Source organism: Pseudophryne corroboree, chromosome 6 (genome assembly GCF_028390025.1).
Source record: "Pseudophryne corroboree isolate aPseCor3 chromosome 6, aPseCor3.hap2, whole genome shotgun sequence".
Lineage (NCBI taxonomy): Eukaryota > Metazoa > Chordata > Amphibia > Anura > Myobatrachidae > Pseudophryne > Pseudophryne corroboree.
This window is the reverse complement of record NC_086449.1, coordinates 208,579,687-208,603,001: the sequence shown is the minus strand read 5'-3', so window position 1 is coordinate 208,603,001 and position 23,315 is coordinate 208,579,687. Positions and strand designations below refer to the sequence as shown.

General features: G+C 43.3%; 1 protein-coding gene across 1 annotated transcript in view; it reads left to right on the top strand.

Annotated features, from left to right (window-relative positions):
* The window catches only part of SYNM (synemin), a 127,603-nt gene extending 105,540 nt beyond the window's left edge, over nt 1-22,063 (top strand). The window contains exons 3-4 of the mRNA XM_063925711.1: nt 1,985-2,058; nt 9,463-22,063. Coding sequence (XP_063781781.1) covers nt 1,985-2,058; nt 9,463-13,751 — 4,363 coding nt within the window. The 3' untranslated portion in view covers nt 13,752-22,063. The remainder of the gene's footprint in view (nt 1-1,984; nt 2,059-9,462) is intronic.
* Nucleotides 22,064-23,315: the final 1,252 nt, after the last annotated feature.

Here is a 23,315-nt window from a genome sequence, read left to right as displayed (position 1 = left end):
ATTGTACATAGTTATTGTTAACTAATTCGGGTTATTGTTGAAGGAAGCCATCTTTCAGAGGCTCCGCTGTTATCATACTGTTAACTGGGTTTAGATCACAAGTTGTACGGTGTGATTGGTGTGGCTGGTATGAGTCTTACCCGGGATTCAAAATCCTCCCTTATTGTGTACGCTCGTCCGGGCACAGTACCTAACTGGAGTCTGGAGGAGGGTCATAGGGGGAGGAGCCAGTGCACACCACCTGATCTGGAAAAGCTTTACTTTTTGTGCCCTGTCTCCTGCGGAGCCGCTATTCCCCATGGTCCTTTCAGGAACCCCAGCATCCACTACGGACTCCGAGAAATAGATTTATCGGTAAGTAAAATCTTATTATTTATGAGACCTGAGCGCTGCTGCTTTGGAGTGTACATGTGGAGGCACACCAAACCAGGGTCCCGTAGAGAAGGCACTGGGCAAGTAATGTTTTAGGAAGAACTACGGAGTGATGTTACTTGCACTTTACTATATATATATATATATATATATATATATATATACATATATATATATATATTTCCATATAGGAGTCTGCACTCACATCCAATTGTAGATCATCTCAGGGGTGCTCCATAAGGTAATGCTGGAGGCTTTACCAATAATATAAATGTAAAAAGTCCATATGTTGGACAGAGGGCACTCACCATCCAATAAGTGTTTTCAAACTTTTATTCAGACATCAGTGTCAGCAAATGTACGTCGACGTTTCGACCCTACAGGGTTATTCTGAAGACAGCCAGATGAGACATCCTCACAGCATGCCTACAACTTGCATGCTGTGAGGATGTCTCATCTGGCTGTCTTGAGAATGACCCTATAGGGTCGAAATGTCAACATATATTTGCTGATACTGATGTCTGAATAAAAGTTTGAAAACATTTATTGGATGGTGAGTGCCCTCTGTCCAACCTATGGACTTTTTACATATATATATATATATATATATATATATATATATATATATATATACACACACATACATGCTATCAGTGGTATAACTGTTTAATAGAAATGTGAAACAGGTTTACATCTACCCATTTCTGTGACCACCTGTCATTATTGCGTGGTCTGATTTCTAAACCATAGATAACTGTCCTGCTGGGTGCGGTTGGCATACTGGATCACATTTATATTCACACCTAACATGCTGAAAAAGTATTAACGCCAGAGAGCGACAAGCAGTGAGTCAGTTTCCGAATCCCCATAGGGTGGGGTCACATATGAGTCTGCTTTTATTTTGAGTCTACTACATTCTCACTACTTAGAGCTAGAGATTAATGCTGAGCTCAGTTGCCACATGTGGGACGCACCACTGGTGAATATATTTAGAATTCTCTATGACTGCATGGGGCTACAGACAGCAGCAGCCTGCTCTTCCAAGCCATCTGCCCAATCACTTAACGTTTCGTTATGATGTTTTCTCTGCATCCAGGATAAGGAACGGTTGGCTCCATTACACAAAATAGTTTATAGGAATTAGAGTAGGAGGAAGACAAGAACAGTAATATTGAAAGTTACCAAACTCAATGTCTGTTGTTTTAACTATTTCACAGTGCCCTGAGTTTGCCAAATACTAATGAATATCTAAAGTCAAAACTGGTTATATAGAAAGGAAAATATTTATACTATTGCACTTTAGAGAGATGGGACAGCATTGTGGAGATGGAGCGGGTGGCAGGTTAGACCATCGTCGTGTGTGTGTGTGTGTGTGTGTGTGTGTGTGTGTGTGTGTGTGTTGCCTTTACATGACACCTGCTTTTGAGCAATAACGTGTTGCACTTTTTGTGGGATGAAACATTTTTCTGATGTATAGAGGTAATAGTTTATGTTTATTTATTTTTAAACAATTTTAGGAAAAAGTAAGCTAGCTTTGTATTCCTTATACATTGTTACACTTTATTCTGATTTAGTCCAATTTAAAATGTGCAATGTATTTTCTTCCTGGCAGGGCACTTCTGGAGGCAGAAAGCAAAAAGGGCACAGTGATCTGGACGGAACAATCAGTGAGAGACAGGCCAGCAGGTAGGGGTCATTCTGTAGGCATGTCTTCCTTTAATAAAAGGGATAGATTTACTAAAGCAACGATTTCAACTACATTTTTCATGTCCTGACCTTGACTTAACGTATATTATAAAGTACTTTATTCTGTTTGTAAATAAAATCTCAAAGGTTGGGAAAAATATACTTTATTCCCTTTTGAGCTTCCATGTTGTGAAAACTCTGATTTCAGTCCTTAAGATCAGCCTTGTTGTGTGCCACATGTCTACCGATTTATCACTTGTAATTGTGTATAGCAGTGGTACAAATATACACATGAAGATAAGATTTTGTAGTAATAATTAGTTATTGAAAAATACGTTGAAGATTATCCAGTACCAACTTCGCTCTGCTAGATACGGTCAGTAGCGGATCTTGCCACGGGCAAGCAGGACTTTTGCCTGGGGCGCCGCCTTCCGGGGGGCACTGGCGCCATCCGGAGGGCGCCGCACCATGGCAAGATCCGCTACTGCTGTGCCCTCCGCTTCCCGCTGTGTCCCCCGGCTGTGTCCCCCTGTGAAGGGAACTAGACGCTAAGCGTCTAGTTTCCCTTCGTGGAGAGGACCTTTTGCTGTGCGGTGCGCGATGACGTCATCGCGCACTGCTCAGCATTTCAACGGCGCTACTACTGTACAGGGGCCGTAACTGACCACGCCCCCTGTATTAAGCCACACCCCCATTTCCTGCCCGGGGCGCAGAGAGGGCGCGAACCGGCCCTGGATACAGTACATAGACATACAGTTATGGTACCAACTTCCCTATGATAGATACATAGACATACAGTCATACCACTCAACCATCCTTATTTGAGGGCTTCGATGTCACAATGGGGACACCGGGCACCGCAGCAGGTGCATGGTATTTCTGTTCATTGCTCTTCTGCATAGCATGAAATAATTTGGGCACCCTGGTTTATTGCATGTGTCACTGAATCTCTAAGTGATAACAGTTAGCTTGGCCTATACAGAGTACAAACTTAAATTATGAATTTCTCATACGTCCTAGAGGATGCTGGGGTCACATTTAGAACCATGGGGTATAGACGGGATCCGCAGGAGACATGGGCACTCCAAAACTTTCAAAGGGTGTGAACTGCTCCTCACTCTATGCCCCTCTCCCAGATCCCAGTTTTAGAATTGTGCCCAGTGAGACTGGATGCACTACAGGGGAGCTCTACTGAGTTTCTCTGAAAAGACTTATGTTAGGTTTTTTATTTTCAGGGAGGCTGCTGGCAACAGTCTCCCTGCTTCGTGGGACTTAGGGGAGAGAAGTATGACCAACTTCTAGTGAGTTCAGTGGCTCTGCTTCTAGCTGACAGGACACCATTAGCTCCTGAGGGTGCTGATCGCTAGGTACGCCTAGATGCTCACTCCCGCAGCCTGCCGTCACCCCCTTACAGAGCCAGAAGTCAGAAGACAGGTGAGTAGCAGAAGAACAGAAGACTTCTTCTCCAGTGACGGCATTCTGAGGTACCGCGCAGCAAACGGAGCGCTGTGCGCCATGCTCCCACACACATAACAGGCACTGCAGGGCGCGGGGGGGGGGGGGGGGGGGGGGCGCCCTGGGCAGCATAAAATCCTCTTTTAACACTGGCACATAAGGGCATATAGTGCGGTGGCACTGTCCTAACCCCCGCCAGTATAAATATTTAGTAATCCGCACTGAGGAGAAGCACGCCATTGCGGGGGCGGGACTTCTTCCTCAGTCAGCCAGCACACTACTCGGCGCCATTTCTCCCTCCTTCCATGCAAGGACGCTGATCCTTCCTTCACCACTGTATCGGTGCAAAACAGGCGGTGCGAAATTAAATTAGTGCTGTGTATATTTATGTATATACTAATATATGAATAAAAGGGCGCTGCAGGTCTCTGGGCAAACTTGTCGCATAGTTTTCTGCTGCTGACGCTGGGTTGTGAGCTGACAAAATCCTCTCTGTGTCCCTTGACAGATTTTACAGATGGATCTGTCCCCTATAGGTGTGTAGCATGTCTGACAGGGTGGTCTTCCCCTGAGGAAATTTTAGTAGGGGCACAGATGTGTGTATATATATATATATATATATATATATATGTATGTGTGTATATATATATATATATATGTATATATGTAATGTGGTGGTCCTTCCGGCACCACTAAAAACGTGTATGGGTGAAAAAAAAATGTGAAAAAATTGCGTGATAATATAAGCATATGTCTGAGTCTCAAGCACAACCCTGGAGACAGTCTGTGGAAGAGGTGTTTTTCCAAAGTTCTGTGTTTTCATCCTCACCAGGCCCCTCGGGGTCTCCTAACATTCTCTATGTAATGCACACTGATACCGACATGGACTTTGAATCCTGTGTCGACACTAGTTTTCCAGAATGATTCCGAAATTAACTAGGAATATTCAGTACATGGTTGTTGCTATAAGGGTTGTCTTAGACATTACGGAGTACCCTTCTGTACCAACAGAAGAAGGTTTACCTATATAAAGAAAGAAAAGAAGGAAACTTTTTCCTTCCTCTCGTGATTCCCAAGGGAATTCAGGTTACCTAGCCATTCCCAGCAGTTGACAGGGGGAGTCACCACCCGTTTTAAGAAGGGCTCTCTCACGGTTAACAAAGAAGTGGCTCTGCCTGCATCTGTGACATCTGTCCTTAAGGAGCCGGCAGACCGCACGTTGCAGTATACATTAATATTTAATTATACAACCCATGAGACATTACGCAGGACTACATTGCATGTGCGTGGTGTGCGTGGATGAGTGGTGCTGTTGAAAAGTGGTCTGATAATTTTATCATCAAGTATTGACACTAGCTATGGAAGAGATTCTCCTGACGTTAGATCATATACAGTATGCTACGGCATCCATGCGTGGAGCCGTGACAGAGAATTCACCAGTGAAAGGCGCATCCTGCTTCCAAAATAGATTATGGAGTCTCTCCCGTAATCAAGGGGAGACCCTGTTTTGTAGTGACCTGGATGAATTGGTGGGCAGCTACCGCAGGTAAGTCGTGTTTCTGCCGTGTGTCCCTCCACAGACAAAAAAGTTGCATCGCTCCAAGTTGCGGTCCTTTCGGCCCATAAGGTACGAACGGGAAAAAAAAAAAGTTTCCCTTTCTTTGCATATTGCATATATGAGGTAGGGGAAAAGAAAGAGGTCCGCCTCTTCGGGATCACAGGAGCAGAAATCAACTCCTGCTTCTGCCAAATCTACTGCATGATGCTGGGACTCCCTTGTGAGAGTCCGCCCCAGTGGTGGCGTGCCTGACACTTTTCAGGCAGTTCTGGGTTCATTCTGGCCTGGACCCGTGGGTTTTACAAATAGTGTCCCACGGATGCGAACTGGAGTTCAAGGCGGTTCCCCACACCGATTTCAAATCGGCCTTACCAGTTCTCTCCCTGACAGGGAGGTAGTAAGCACAGCCATTCAAAATTGAGTCAGGATCAGGTCATTACCTTGATTCCCCTGTTCCAACAGGGAGGGTTTTTTTTATTAAAGCCTCTTTGTGGCTCCAAAGCCGGACGGCTCAGTCAAACCAATCCTAAATTAGTAATATTTCAAATTCTACCTGAAGTCATTCATATTCAGGATGGAATCTCTCAGGGCAGTAATCTCCAGTCTGGAGGAAGGAGATTTCATGGTTTCAGTAGACATAATGGATGCCTACTTACATGTTCCCATTTATCCTCCACGTCAGGATTGCCTGAGATTTACAATTCAGGATTGTCATTACCAATTTCAGACGTTGCCGTTTGGTCTATCCACGGCTCCAAGGATTCTCACCAAGGTAATGGCGAAAATGATGGTTCTCCTTCGCAAGCAAGGAGTCACTAGTATCCCGTACTTGGAAGATCTCCTAATAAAGGAGTGTTTCAAGGACAGGTTGGTGCAGAACATTGCACTATCCCTGACAGTTCAACAACAGGGTTGGGTCATGAACTTCCCAAAGTCATACTTGATACCGACGACAAGATTGCCATTTCTGGAAATGATACTGGACACAGAGCTACATAGTTTTTCTTCCAGTGGAAAGGGCTCCGAAGATCCAGAGACTAGTCAAATAAATTCGGAAACCAGCAAGTGTGTCTATCCATCAATGCATACGGTTGCTGGGGATGATGGTTGCGGCCTACGAGGTCATACAGTTTGGCAGGTTACAGGCCAGAGTATTCCAGTGGGACCTGTGAGAGTCCGGATCCCACCTACACATGTTCCGGAGGATAATCCTGTCTTCCAAGACCAGAATCTCACTCCTGTGGTGGCTGCACAACTCTCCCCTCCTAGTGAGGCGCAGGTTTGGGATCCAGGTCTGGACCCTAGTGACCACGGATGCAAGCCTCCGAGGCTAGAGAGCAGATACACAGGGGGGAAAACTTCCAAGGAATGGTCAAGTCAGGAAACTTGTCTCCACATAAACATTCTGGAGTTAAGAGCCATTTACAACGGCCTTCTACAAGCGGAACATCTTCTTCAAGATCTACCCGTACTGATCCAGTCGGACGATGTAACAGCAGTAGCGTGTAGAAACTGTCAGGGCGGAACAAATCGCAGAGCGGCGGTGGCAGAAGCCACACAGATTCTCCGATGGGAGGAAAAGCATACAGGCGCTCTGTCAGCGATCTTCATTCCAGGAGTAGACATCTGGGAAGCAGATTTCCTCAGCAAACACGATCTCCATCCAGGAGAATGGGGCCTCCACCAAGAAGTCATCACAGAGGTGACAAGTCGTTGGGGACTTCCTCAAGTAGACATGATGGCATCTCGTCTCAACAAGAAGTTTCGGGATATTGTTCCAGGTCGAGGGTCCCTCATGCAATAGCAGTAGATGCACTGGTGACACCGTGGGCGTTTCGGTTTGTATATGTATTCCCTCCATTCCCTTTCATTCCAAAAGTTCTAAAGATCATAAGAAGAACAAAGATTCGAGTGACCCTCGTTGTCCCAGACTGGCCAAGGAGGGCTTGATATCCAGATCTTCAGGAAGCACTCATAGGTGTTCCCTGGCCTATTCCCCTGCGTGAGGACCTGTTACAGCAGAGGCCGAACGTATATCAATCCTTACCGCGGATACGTTTGACAGCATGGCGGTTGAACGCCTAATCCTAGCCGTAAGGGTATTTCCAGTGAAGTCATTCCCACACTTTTTATGGCCAGAAAAAGGGTAACGTCTAAACATTACCACCATATTTGGAGAAAATATGTTTCTTGATGTGAATCCATGAAGGCTCCTACGGAAGGTTTTCAGCTAGGACGTTTTCTCCATTTTCTACAAGCAGGTGTAAATGCTGGTCTAAAATTGGGCTCGATTAAGGTACAGTTTCAGCCATAGCAGTTTTCTTTCAGAAACAATTGGCCTCCATTCCAGAAGTTCAGACTTTCGTGGAAGGCGTGTTGCCCATCCAACCTTCATTGTGCCTCCAGTGGCACCATGGGATCTTAATGTGGTGTCTCACAAGAGCCCTTGTTTGATCTTCCATGAAGATAGTGCAGAATTGAGAACAAGTCAACATTTTCTGCCGAAGGTGGTTTCCTCTTTCCACATGAACCAACCTATTGTGGTGCTTGTGGCCACTGACGCCTTCGTTGAGTCAAAGTTTCTGCATGTGGTCAGAACTTTGAAGTTTTATGTTGCCTGAACGGCTCCGATTGGGAAAACAGAGACTCTGTTTTGTTCTGTATGCTCCCAACAAGTTGGGTGTCCTGCTTCCAAGCAGACCATTGCACGCTGGATCTGTGGTACAATTCAGCATGCTCATTACACGGCAGGATTGCCGTTACCGAAATCGGTAAAGGCCCATTCTACTAGAAAGGTGGGCTCGTCCTGCCCAGGGGGTTTCAGCATTGCAACTTTGCCGAGCAGCTACTTGGCAAACACTTTTGCTAAGTTTTACAAGTTTGATACCTTGGCCGATGATGACCTCAAGTTTGGTAATTCGGTGCTGCAGAGTCGTCCGCACTCTCCCGCCCGTTCTAGAGCTTTGGTATAACCCCATGGTTCTAAATGTGACCCCAGCATCCTCTAGGACGTATGAGAAAATAGGATTTTAATACCTACCGGTAAATCCTTTTCTCTTAGTCCGTAGAGGATGCTGGGCGCCCGTCCCGGTGCGTACTGTATCTGCAGCATTAATTGTGGTTACACACATGTTGTGTTACGGTTCTTGTCAGCATGCTGCTGCAATTGTTCATGCCGTTGGTTTGTGTTCACACGCTTATGGTGTGAGCTGGTAAGATGCTCACCTTGGTTTAACAATAAATCCTCTCCTGGGGGAGGGGCATAGAGGGAGGAGCCAGTTCACACCCTTTGAAAGTCTTGGAGTGCCAATGTCTCCTGCAGATCCCGTCTATACCCCATGGTTCTAAATGTGACCCCAGCATCCTCTACGGACTAAGAGAAAAGGATTTACCAGTAGGTATTAAAATCCTATTTTAACAGACTGAAAAAAAAATGAAATAAATGACTATAGTACAAACAAAAGGTTAATTACCCGAACAGTCAGTATGAAGTAAAACATCATTTGGCAGAAATCACTGCTTCATAATATTTTGTAGAAAGCTAAGAGTCTGTATTTCTGGAAATAGTTTTAGTCTCTTCCTTGTATGTCTCTCCTACCATTGACATATTCTAGGGCTTCTTGCATACACTGCAAGCTTAAGATCTCCCCATGGTCGGATTGGGAACTGAAAGTTGCCCTAAAAAAATTGGTGGAAGTGACCTCACATGGGCAGCACCAGAGGTTTACCATGTAATCATGGTGACAGCACCACCTCTCACATATCAACAAACAAAACAGGTCCCACGTGCCTATCGGCCTACAGGGACTCTTTCCTGTGAGCCCTATGGCCAATCCACCCTTGGATCTCCCCACTGAGTTGCAGTAATATTCAGCTTTGCGGACTAAGAAAGGTCACTCTAAAACCTTTATATCTTATTCATGCAAGTAATTTATGATTCAATGCCTGCAGAGAACGTGTAAATGTCTTCATTTAGAGATTGAGTAAAACATGCAATTTTATCAGGGGTGCCAAAACTTTTGCATACAACTATATAGGCAGCAGAGCTTCTCATACATAAGCTCTTCTCATGAGCACCAAAACTGTAAAACGATATGTAATTTGGAAAGAAATGTGACTTCTCTGGTGCTTTAAATTATATTTCACAGGTTAAAGACAAGTACACACTTTTTTATGACAATTGCTTTTGTTTAGGGAAAGTCTATGGAATCTGATGAAAACATTACTCATCAAATAAAAAAAGCAAACCCCAAATTAGAAAGCCCAAATGTACCCTAAAAAACAATATATAGTATACTAATATAGAACATACTTATATTAAATACAGGACAGTTACTTATATAGTATATGTAATATATATATAATATTTTAATGTTTTAAATTATTCCTAGGATATGTGACATCAACTTTTGATGAGTCAACAAGATTCTCTCACAAAGGAGGAAAAAGAATTGAATACCCAATTACCAGAAGCAGAGATGAAATAAGAAGGAAAACACAGAGCACAAACATGGACAGATTCATTACTCGGACTGTACCAGCAACACAGATCAGATCACAATATACAAACTTAGGTAATACAAGTACTTCTTATGTATCACGTGTTCATGATAACCCAACGCAGGAGAAAAGTGGTAGATGGGACACAAGCATGTCCTCCAGATATGGCCTATCACACAATACCAAACTCCCACAGACCACATATTACGCAGCAAAACCCACAATTGTAACACCATATTCCTCTGTTCAGTCCAAAGTCATTAGTGAGACAACTAAAGCAGAGCAAATTAAAGAATTGAAGCCAGTAGCTCGCCCAAGAACTCAATCCAGAGAATCCAGAAAAGTTCAGGTGAACATTGGCACAGAAGATAACAGACATGAATTAAGCTCTCAAATTGCTTTTGAAACTAAAGTAATCGAAGAGAGGAAGGCAACTTCGAAGACTGTAGAAGAGGAAAAGAAAGTTTCAAAAACCAATGAAAATTATACCCCAAAAGGTATAATAATTAATAAAGATACAGCAAGTGTAACAGAAACAGTACAGAAAGAGACAATTCAGGAACCTAAAGCACAAGATTTACCTGTCAAAAAAGAGAGGAAGAAAAGAGAACAAGCCAAAAAAAGAAAAGAAGAAGAGGTAGAGAAAGTTGAAATAGGTGATATGAATGTGGAAACAGGATCAAAGGCCGAGGTCCATGAGACTACCCAAGTGAAGAAAACAGTTGTACTTGAAGAAAAGCCACAGGCTGAACAAATTATCTTTGAATTACCAATACAGGTTGAAACAAGAAGAAATGAAAGCAATTCACAAAAAAGCAATAAGGAAAACAAGACAGCAAGAAATGTTAGCCATACATATGTCAATGAAGAATTTGCTTTTCGCAGAAGTGATGATGAGCTCAAAACAGTTAAAAATGTTGACAGCAGTAAAACTGGGGATGCGGTGATATTTTCATCAGAACCCAGAGAAGAAAAAACAATGGTCGATGATATTCTTAGACATTTAAGCCACTCTTCTGTGGCATCTGTAGAAACAAAAGAACAGGGCAGTGGATCTAGAACATTTGTACTTGGAGAAAAAATGCAGGGTGAACCAGTTGTCCTGGAGATACCAATAAAACTTGAAGTGATCAAAACTCAACTTAGCTCAAAGAAAGGTAATGTTGAACAGCCAGAGCAAAGTACATTTGTAAGGAATGATAAAGAAAGAAATGTGAATGAAGAATCTACTTTTCAAAGAACTGAAGAGATGCACGAAACTAATAAAGATGTGGAAAACAAAGGAAGCAGTTACACTGAGGAATCTGGGAGGGTAGACATTTCAGCTAAGAACTTTGAGCAAAAAGCTATGGTTGCTGATATCCTTAGACAGTTAGGACTGTCTTCTGGTCTGGATGATACTAATGTAACCTATGTGAAAAAGAAGGAGCAGTGTAATGATGGATCTGTGAAAACTGAGATTTTTGTGCAGTCCAGAACAGAAGAAGAGATAGATTTGTTTGATGAACCTGACTTAACAGATTTGTGGAATACGACAACCACCCAATCACCCCAAAAGAGTGGTGGGACAGGAAAAGCTGAACACTTGGATGAGGAACATCATAGCAAAAAGATAAAGAAAACAATTTTGGAAGATGTGACAGGAGCAGAAGCTGAAGAATGGATAGGAAATATTGTCCACACTGGACTAAAAGATTCACCAGGAAAGTCTGTCAACGTTGAGATTGTAGAGGAAACTTTTGAGACATTTGGATATGATAAAGGAGAATTTTCAACTCCATTTCACGTAGAAGAAGCAGAAGATAGCTATAATGTAGAGGGATCTGTCAATATAGAAGAACATGTTTCATTGAAAACAGACAAACTACATGATAAAATTCAATCTTCTGATGGTCCTACTCAAGTTGAAGAAGTAACAGAGGGTGAAAATGTTGATGAGGAGACAAGTTACTTTGTTTCTATTCCTGAAGACAACCCATACATAGAGGAAGAGGAAGAAGACACATTAAAAGGACAGATTCATACAGAGGAAGAGTCCCATGTTAAGTATTCCTGGCAAGATGAGTTCTTACAGGGGTCCCAAGGTCGTAAGGCTCTGAGTGAGTTTCTTAAAAATGCTGCAGCCACTGAACCAAACTCAACCAGTCATGTGACCTCAGAGAACAGCAGTGATAGGTTGGAAAATGAAGAACAAAAAAAAGGTTCACGCACTGAAACTGTTGTGATTGAGAAAAAAATTCAAGTTCCACATGAAATTCAGTCATCAATAATGGAATTCCTCTCAAAAGATGTCAAAGATCCCCATGAAAAATTGAAAGGGGCACTGGAGTGCCTGCAAGGAAGCCTTCCACAAGACCTAGCTGAAGAATTAGCAATGCTGGCTGGAGAAGAACAAACAGAAAGCAACAGTTTGGCACTGGATATTAAAAAGGTTGGTCAAACTGAGGAAAGTGGTGTGGTCACTATTGTAGCAGAAATCAATATATCACAAACCATGGACATAGATAATTTAGATGATTTAGACAAAATTGAAGGCTTCAGAAATCAGGAGACAGCTATACACAAAACACACTTAAAATCTTCTGAAGATTTAACATCGTTCCAGCCAAAAGAATCTGTTGGGAGCAAAGAGTCTGTTTCTGTTACAGTGGGGACAAATAATGAGCATGAGTTTTACACTACTGAAGAAATCAGTCAGAAAGGGCCAACTACTACAAGTGTTCATTTCAGTCCTACAAGAGAACTATCTTTAGGGCAACTCCCCACGAATGTAACCAGCTTCATAAAACATGTTGAACTTGGTGGCCATGAACAAATCTTACAAGATGATTCAAGGCTTGACAAGGCTTCATCTGATGAACTTTCTCCAACAGAAGTGAACAGATCTGAGCATCATATCAAGCTTGGGCCAAGGGAAATGCACTCCAGGAAACACATCATCTTTGAGGGTCCCATCTCTGAGACACTTAAATTGGACATAGTTAAAAATACAGATGACACATCAGATCAGAATATATCTATTAGGCATATAAAAATAAGTCCAACAGAAAAGTACCCAACAGAACAAATTGTGTTTCAGGGTCCTATTTTTAAAACTGGGGTCATCGGGGCCAATATTACAGGAGACGTATCAGTCAAAGAAAACTTCACAGATGGTGTGAACCAAGCTATCCAAAACTTGTCTTTTGAGAGAATACAAGCTAGCGATCAGGAAAACAGCGAGTTTAGTACAGGTGTAAGTAAAACCATTTCACATTTTAAACATAACTCTGGGGAAACTCTGAACAAGGAAATTATATTGGAGGGATCCATTCCTAGGGCTCATGATCTTGGTAGACATATCACATTGGAGGATGACAGTAAGCCTATTGAATATAACTTTTCTGCTCAGAAAATCCATGTTGGGAAACAAATTAAATACCAGGGATTTGTCTCTGAACCTCATAAAGTGGCAGATACTGGTAATCTTGTTGAGTCGAAAGATCAGTCCAATGTCAACACATCTATCCACCATATAAAATTAAGCCCAAGCAGAGAGCAAATAGTTTTTGAAGGACTTGTCTCTTCAAATCTGCCCATCCGTGGAGAAGATAGCTCTCTTTTGGAAGACTCAAACCGATCTATAAGATATATACAGCTTGGTTCCCCAGAAACATATACATCGGAGCAAGAAACATTTGAAGGACCAACCTCAGAATCTTATGAATCATCAGATTTTTTTGTTTCTTCTCCATCTGGAGACTCCAGTGAGAGTGAGAGGTCAATCAAGCATATTAAACTGGGCCCAACAGAAAAGTCATTCACTTTTCAAATGGATATCACCAAAATTGCCAAAAATTATTCTGGAGAAAAGAGTTCTCAGGAGAGTGGACCGGTAGTAACATCCAGAAAGTTTGAAGGACTGCCAGAATTCAGTCAGTCATACAGTGAATTAACAGATGACCCAGAGGTGACAGAAAGCGGATATGGTGAGGAAGAAATTGCCGGCGTCTCTCAGCTCCCATACAATATCATGCCCCATGGCCAGAGCATTACAGATATATCAGAGCTTGATAAAACCGTGCAGCTGCAAAGAATAGTTCATCAGAGTAATGTGGTCTCTGATGACAAGAAAGTGGCTGTTGTTTATCTTGATGAAGAAGAGGAACCTGACCAAGATTATTTACGACGATCATTTTGAAATTAACACATTAATTGAGAAAAATTACAGTGTGTGTGTGTATTTATATATATATATATATATATATATATATAAACATCCATCAATATTTTAGGTCCCTTTCTACGAATGGAACTATCTTAATGTATTGACAATTATGCGCTTGGCCCTTCAGCTATTGTTCCTAATGCATGAGTGGTGGCATGATCCCTGCAAGGACTATGCAGTCATATTAGCAGCCAGTCAGTGGGAGTGGGTTGTCTATTCAGAGAATGGCTATTGCTGAATCAAACGTACAGCACGTTTTACCAGCCAGTGAAACATAGAGTTTAGCTGAACAAACGGGAATGAATTAAAAGCAGCTTTACTTTAGGACAAGGTAATGAGATGAGCATTCTCCTACAGGTCATTGAAAGTGGCTGTCAGTTCATGACTTACAGTACATAATTCATGTTTATTTCAAAAGGTACACCAGTAAGTTTGCAATAAAATAGTATCTAGACCTGACAGACCTGAGCAATGTTTGGCACACTGTCGGAATCATCTAAAGATGTGCCATGCCTGCTGATTGAAATAGTTTTTTTAAATGTTTTAGGTTGGGTTTTTTTTGCGTTTGCTCAATCAACAGATGTAAATTGCCAATTGAAGGAAATGATTCATTAGAAAAATCAATAGTGGATAGGGATCAAATCAAGTTGTTACTTGAATTGCCCCATTATGTCAAATTGTCAATGTAAATTAAAATAGTGTACACAAGGGGGGCTATGTAAGTAGCCATGAGGTTTCAATGTGTTTTAATATAACAGGGGTTATCCAGTCAGGAAACCTAACTTGTGTTTGCTTGCACCCCCCATAAATTTAGTGAGGTATACTTGATTCTGAGTGATACAGAACTCTACATGGATGCAAATAGTGAGGTTTAGCATACAGTGCAGATGCCAATTTACACAGTTTTGTGCACGTTCATCCTAGTGCTTGATTTGGGCACTTCAGGGCAGGAACTGGGCGGTGATAATGCAATCGCATGGAACTGTTCTGACTTGTGGGCGTGTCATGGGACTGTTATGTGAATGTAGCTTAAGTTCCATGCCATTAGAAGTTGCACGCAACAGGAGGGAAAGCCTGTTTCTGAAAGATCTCTTGCACATCTCATGCGGCTGGTGCAAATGCGATACTTATTATAATGGTTGTGGCAGTAGGTGGTATCACGGTTTCCCACTCACAAATGCACATCAGCTGTACAGAAGCTCTCAATAACATTAGGTAGTAAATCTAGCTTTGACTGCTACGGACAAATACAGCCAGCTTTCAACCGACTAATCAGCCCTTATGCGTCCAGCTAAAATGAATCCCCTCATAGTATACTCATAACGATGGCAGCTGTTTAGTGGCCATATTTATGAGAATATAGGTTATCAATTCACTAAGCACTAGCAACATCAACATACTGTATCTCCCAACTGTCCCGATCTGTGAACCACAGAAGAAGGGTTATTGGAAAGCAGGCATGGCCAAAGGCCTGGGCAGATCAAGACGGTGTTTGGGTTGGTCAGAAGCACACAGCACACAGCTCAGTGTTAAACGTTGAGCTGTATTTATAACTCAGACAACAGGTGCTGCCTCAATGATGTCACTGGATCTTGGTGAATTGAAAGCCAGCATTCTCCTGAATACAGGCTCATATACTGTCTGCATGCATTGCACTATTGTCCTACTTCCATCATTGTAGCAGGACATAGAAATGCCTTTTCCCTTATTGTGATGTATAAATACTGACCACACTTTTTCTCTTTGTATGGGGGACAGTGAGTATTATTTGACTAGCATTGCTCATAGGTATAATTCTGCACTAAAAATCCATAAATGTCAGTCACTGTTTTTTTATTATGTAAATTGCATTAGGCAAACATGGCTCATCACTGATTGCTCAATAAATCTTAAGGCCCTAGACATATAAAGATCCGCCGCCGAGCTGCCCGACGGCGGATACGGCCCACGGGCGACCCGGCAGCGGGGGGGCAGTGACGGGGGGAGTGAAGTTTCTTCACTCCCCCCGTCACCCGGCTGCATTGAAGTGCAGGTAAATATGGACGAGATCGTCCATATTGGCCTGCATGTACAGCCGACGGGGCACCAGCGATGAATGAGTGCGGGGGGCCGCGCATCGTTCATCGCTGGTGCCTCCACACTCAAAGATTTGAGGAATATCGGCCAGTGTGTAGGGCCTATTAGTCTAGATCTGCACCTTTGGACAGGTACAGTAAATAGCTTTGTTCCTATTATATCTGGAAATAAATCTCTCTCCTGCATATCTGGAAGCTGAATGTTGCCTGTACTCTGCACACTGACCATGTATTCTCCCTGTGCTGATTGAGGGGATTAATACAGACGACTAGTAAATGAACAGAATAGAAGTGCTTTATTTCTCTGAAAGCAGTGTTCAGCAGTTGGAAGATCCTGCAAGGCTTGGTTAGTCAGACTGTCAGCCAGGCGGTCAGATGCACAGATCAGATAATTGGTTCTGTATCAAAAAAAGATGCAAGATAAATATACAGTTAGGCCGGGTAATGTTATACAGGGTTACAAAATGCAGGTGTTATCTAGCTAAAACATGTAATGTATAATCTGCATTTCTCTCCCATTATGGCCTGCTGATATTGGGCCTATTTCGGACTGGATCGCTGCAGCGACGGCGATCGCAGCCTGACGCCCTTTGCGGAGTGCACATGCGCAGCGGGAGCTACTTGCGGGCAGGGAGCGACTCGACGGGTGCGAAAGCACCGTCGCTGTGCGATGATTTTGCACCCTTGCGGTGGGGAGGTAGGACCTGACATGCGGGGCGGACTAACTCTGTGCTGGGTGTCCCCCCGCATGTCAGAGAAACTGATCGTAGATGTGCTAAATTTACGATCAGATCTGAATCACCCCCCCTTTGTTTTCTTGCTGCATGAACATTAACAACTAATGATTAAAGCTTGGCGGTAAAGGGTTTGCCACTTTAACTTTTATTTTTCCTAAACCCAGCAAATCCTTTTATAGTATTAATATGAGAGACCCACTGCTGGACCTCACTGTTCCTTGTATTAAGCAGAATCGGGGCATACACATATAGTACAACAAATGATGACAGAATTCTAGTACTTTGGGTCCCTTATGCAATAGCCTGTGATATACAGATATGGGCGTGATTCTGGCAAGCGCAAATCTGGTGAGTTAGGCGGAATTTCTTAAGTAGCAATAATTTAAAAAACAAAACTAGGTTGCTTTTGCCTTTTAATTTATATTTGCTTTAGAAATACAGATGAATTCACTGGAATTGTGCCAATGCCTGGAACTTGCGGCCTGTTCTATAAGGTCTTAGATATGAGGCGTCATGCCTCCTGCTGCATTAATGATGTGAACTGCATTCTAGGATGCCATATCAGATCATCTCCGACACCATCAGCGAGTTTCCTGACCCATCGGCTGCCGCAGCTGTAACCTAGAGGCCAGGAAATATCCGTTCTCTGATGGAGATCCTGGCCTTATTCCTCCCCTGCAACACTGGCGTCACGCCTCCGTTTGGAGAAACAGGCCATCACCGCCCCTCTGCACCCTTAAATGGCATCAGACTGTCAGTCACTTACAGTCTGATGCCGTCCTGCGTCGTTCGTTGCAGGACCTGTTCGCATATGCACAGAACAGGTCCTGCACATGCACAAAGCACCTCCAATCACATCTGACTTGCCTCACTTATTAGGGTGTTAACTTCGTTTCTGAAGGTTCATGATTGTAAAGCAACACTAAATGTAAAATTATTATATGTCACACACACGTCCCAGTCATAAAATACTTCTGTAATATATTTTATAAAAGCAAGGTGATCACCTCAAACTGTTCATCAGTTCTGCATTTCATTGATCGTGAAATATCTGCCCCTCATTGAGCTGTTACATCACATGTGACAGGGGGCAACAGTGTGATCATTGTCCTGGCTGCAGCATATAACGAACAGCGGGGGTCATTCCGAGTTGATCGTAGCCCTGCAAAATTCCCCCCACAAAACGGCGGCCAAACGCCACCGTTCTGCCCCCTCCCACCCAGCAACCGCCTCTGCCTGTCAATCAGGCAGAGGCGATCGTAGCGCAGCGACGGCCTTCTGCCGCCGGGCATGTACCGGCGCACTGTGGCGCGGGCACATGCGCAGTTCTGACTCGACCGCGCCGCTGCGATAAACTGCAGCGTGCGATCTGGTCAGATTGACCCCCAGCATACTAAGCTCTCATCAGCTTAAAACCAGCAGAGGTTTTCAGGAAACCCTACATGACAGAAGAAGGGGCAGACGTTAGTACTTTATGACATATACATAGGGGGGAAAAATAATAATTTCATATTTTGTGGTCTTTAAGCGGATTGCGTGTCTCTGCACATTAGTACACCTGTGATTTTGATTGACTCATTTAGTCAACACAAGTAGTATCCTATATATAGATCAGAGCTCGGTGAACTTATTGCTGCTGTAAGGTCATAAACCTGTCTAGTAATGCAGATCATATAGACAGCTTGCCTGTGATAGTTAGAGTAAAGTGTCATAGTGACAGACACATGAAGGGTTCATATACCATATCTGCTAACAAGAAAGAATCTCTGCTTCTGTTTAGTCCGTGTCCTTCCCCCCTGAATTGACAGGAGCATGCTGAAAAACACTTTACTGCCATTTGTCAATTCAGCTTTGGTTTATTTGTTTGGAAAATATATATAGCCTAGCAGATCACATCATGTACTGTATTACTAGTCTAGTTATGTAGAGTAGTAGCTAATTGAGAACCTGTGTAGTAATACAGAGTTCAGTAGCGACGCCATTTCCTAATCATGGGCCTCCTTATCTGCTAGGCTTTTCTCTAGCACACTGGCAGCCTAGCACACATGAAGAAGGGCACTGTGAGCTGCGCATGTGTAACCACAATACACATGAACAATGCAGATTTCTCATGCAACAACTTTGGTCTGTGTTACTTCATCTTGACCTGATATAATCATAGAGATCAGAATTTAGATATACACGGACACTTTTTAATGTTCTGACCATACCGTGGCTTCTACAACCACTGTACTGACAGCTGGCTTGCTATAGAAACGCTCATTAAATGATTAGATCAGGTCACATGCCTGAAGTTACTGCATGACAGCGGCACATGCATAGGGAGAGAGTTCCAGTTGAATGCATTTCATGTCTGTATTTTGAGTATATGATTCATTCAATCTTAAATATAGTGCAGAGATACATGCAAATAGCTGACTACAAGGAACATACTTTGCACCTGTCTTGTGTGGGCTAGCCTGGTGTAACTTTGAATCATACTTCCCTGCTCTGAAATTATCAGGAGTCTCCCACGGACTCCCGGAAATGCAGGTAACCCTCCCGTATCCGCTCTCTTCCGAGCAAAATGAGTGGGATGGGGTGTGTACCCCCCCTCTGGGAATTCTCCCTGAGGGGAACATATTAGAGGTGGTAAGTATGCTCTGAATACTGACGCATTTCAAAGGGCATAGATGAAGTTTACGCCCTTATTGGACTCCACTTGCACATGAATGCCCCTGACCTGGCTCTCAAAGCGTCTGATACAGGAGACCAGAAGTAGTGCTGTCAGTTGCGTGTATGTACAAATATTGCATAAGATACAAAATACATAAGTTGTGCAAATAAACTTGCGTCCAGCGCTAAATCATAGTGTCAGCGAATCCTAAGCCACAATAGCAAACCATACATTGAGAAAGACCTAGAGATTGGCAGATTTAATACAACACGTGAGTCTGCAGATGTTGCTGAACTGCTTACGCTGGCTGGCAGTGCATGTCTGGCCTTCAGCAACTGCCTATAGGGAAACCAGGTCAACCATATAAAAATACACATGCTGTTGTTGTTCAGATACATGCTGCATGCATGCTTTTACTACTTTCAGGCATGTAGCATACATTATGTTTAAATTGCATCTTTTGGCCATACCTCCCAATTATCATGCCACTGGTGTGTGTGGCAAAGAAAGTTTTTTGGTCAGGAATGCAGGTCAGCGGCTAGGTACGTTATGGCTCGTGCACGTCTGCTTCATGATATACACTTGACCCCTGTCTCTGTTCACGGATGGACGGTATGCTTCTCGCCTGCAGAAGCCGCCATTTTGTTCTCTGATCCATATTCATGGGAATACAATTTATCTATTTAATAAAACTCAGTAACATTATTGAAGCATGGAGCGCAAGTCATGTTACTAGTTTCTCCTGAATGGATTAGCTGTATTGACATGACTCTGTGTTCTGCACACAAAATGGCTGCCTCCACTTTCCAGAAAAGAGACACCTTTATTTCCAATTCATCTATGCAGCATATTTAATATGTGCCTTATTTTAAATGAACGGAATGTATGGTAACCAGGTAAAATTAGAATCCTAAGATCCACTGTTGTCTGATTTTCCCTCACTTCTGTATGAGTGGTAACCTGGCCTAACCAGACCCCTTGTTAGGTGCTAAGGACCAAAGGGACTGTTTACCAATGCTTGGAAGCAATGTTAGCTCACACCAAGACTGATGAAAAATTAAGCATGTTTATCTTGTCCTCCAGATGGTATATAGCAGCTAACACAATAGTACACACCAACATATAATACATGATTTACAACCAAGTAATATTACCAGCCTGCTAGTGGGGTCATCGCTTCTAAGAGGACATAGAGGTCTCCTGGGGCTGGTAAATTGAGTTGAGGGCCATAGGTGTGGGCCTGCCAATAGCTGAGGCATTTGGAGTTAGGCTGGAATGTTGGAGAGAAACCTCCCCAGACACACTCACCTGGCTGGCTCTGATGTGCCTGGATACTATAGGGTAATTGTTCAGAAACAAAGAACCATATTAAGACACAGGGCTGCTTACATTCTTGCAATGTTGTGTTTAACTCCTTGGTAGATTTAGTCCCAAAGTACTGCTAAAAGCCTATGGAGGGGAATATATAAAACCTGCAAAGCAGAGGAGTGAACACATTGAAAGAAACAGAGTAAAAAACAGTAAAAGGAATCCAGTTATAGGCTTTGGTGGTTCCAGCTGGTCTTGACCTATGTTCAAAGAACCACCTCTCGTTGCAACGTAATAGTGCAGGCACACAGCCAATGGAAGTTGTGTTTATTTGCCCATTCTACTCAATCTTGTCCATGATCCCCCATGTGTTATTACAATCATGTGAATGAACAAATGCACCTAACGTCAAGTGATACTTATGCTCACCATTTCTGGAGCGCACAGTACCTGGTGTGAGAAATGTTCCTATGTACACTAGCCCTAGACACTGGAAAGCCATAGGTTACCTAAACATACTGTAGCTTAATGCTTTATCTTCACAGCCATACAACATATTGATCATTTCCAGAGTGTTTCATGTTTGTTTGTTTTTCTACTGAAATAGAGTTACGATATATAAGCAAATGAGATTTATTTTTGTAATGTGAATGGTTTGCAGCTCACAATATTGCACTTGGAGTAACTTAGTTATATATTGGATAATACTATCTGTACTGTTAATTACATGTATATTAGCATACCTCCCAACTGTCCCGATTTTGGCGGGACAGTCCCGTTTTTCATGGACTGTCACGCTGTCCCACCCGCGGGTCGCAGTGTCCCGCGGGTGGGGGGGCAGTTGGGAGATCCCCCCTGTCACTCGCTGCTCTGAGGAGAGCAGCGGTGAATAGACGCTGTGCGCATGCGCACAGCGTCTATTCATGGCAAAGAGGGACAGGGGGCATGGCCAGCAGCTCTCACAGCGCTGTTCATGCTCCCATAATGACGAAAACGGGGGCGTGGCTTGCAATCGCGGTACTTGCCGCGAGGCAGCGCCCCTTTTCATTAGGCCATGTCCCCTAAAATCGGGCACGCGCCTTCGGCGCCCGATGAGGTCCCTCCTCCGCATATATCAAAGTTGGGAGGTATGTATTAGAAGTCACAGAGTTGTCTAAAAGCACAAAGCTGTAGGTTCTAATATCCGTAAAAAAGTACAGAAGGGGATGAATTGTCCTTTCTAATATACATTTACTAATGAAAACTGATGTGATGACATCATAACTCACAGATTATAAGTGATGACATCAGAACTCACTGTTTATATAGATATTATTTACAGGAGTTTATACATATATTAAAATCACTTGCGTATTATATACAATTTCTTAAAAAAAATACATCAATTTAAGTGTTGCTAATGTTCAGGTTTTGGATGATGACTTTTTCTGGTGTATTCATATATTACATCATTTATTTTTGTTTGCACTTTTTTCCCTTATGGTTGACTATTAAAATATATAAAAATCAGCCTTGGTGTTCTTCTTCAAACTACAGTATGGTCTGTCCGATGTTCCAAAGTACAGTAATAGAATCATCAGGTCTAAAAGGGTCACATTGATACTTGTGGCCAGGTTGGGCTGTTCAGCTTACAACACACAGACATGAACCTGTTCTCTCTGCAGTTGGTCAGCTATTATTAATCTATCCTGTATAAGAGGGAGTTCCGATGTAGATGGAAGTGTTTGCTAGCCACTTCCTAGGAATCCTTTTGTTTGAATATGTGATCCATACAGTATATACAACTGCGTGACAGACCAAATACACATAATTCTTCTGTGGATTGGCCAAATAAACAGATCATGAAGGGATCTTGAAGGCCAATGACCCCAGCACACACATCGCATATGGGGCCTAATTCAGAGTTGATCGCAGCAGCAAATTTGTTAGCAGTTAGGCAAAACCTTGGGGGTAATTCCAAGTTGATCGCAGCAGGATTTTTGATAGCAATTGGGCAAAACCATGTGCACTGCAGGGGAGGCAGATATAACATGTGCAGAGAGAGTTAGATTTGGGTGTGGTGTGTTCAATCTGCAATCTAATTTGCAGTGTAAAAATAAAGCAGCCAGTATTTACCCTGCACAGAAATAAAATAACCCACCCAAATCTAACTCTCTCTGCACATGTTATATCCTACTTGCCTACTCTCCCGGAATGGCCGGGAGGCTCCCGAAAATCGGGTGACCCTCCCGGCACCCCGGAAGAGCAGGCAAGTCTCCCGGAATCAGGGGTCCCCCTGCCCATCCGCCCACTTAGTGTGTAAAGTGGGCGGTCCGGGCAGTTGATGACGCGATTCTTGCTGAATCGCGTCATCATAGCCACGCCCCCTGCAGTGTAATGCCGGGGATCGCGGCATTACAGAGCGGGGGCGTGGCTTAAAGGATGTGCCACCGAAACGCTGCTCCACCCCCGTCCCGCCTCCGGTCCACCTCCTCCCCACGTCACAGCCCTCCCCTGCCCCCTTGCTGAGCCGACCTGGCTGCTCTCTCCCGCAGAGAGCAGCCAGAATGTAGGCAAGTATGTGTTATATCTGCCTCCCCTGCAGTGCACATGGTTTTGCCCAACTGCTAAAAAATTTCCTGCTGCGATCAACTTGGAATTACCCACATGTGCACTGCAGGGGGGGGGGGGGGGGCAGATATAACATGTGCAGAGAGATTTAGATTTGGGTGGGGTGTGTTCAAACTGAAATCTAAATTGCAGTGTAATAATAAAGCAGCCA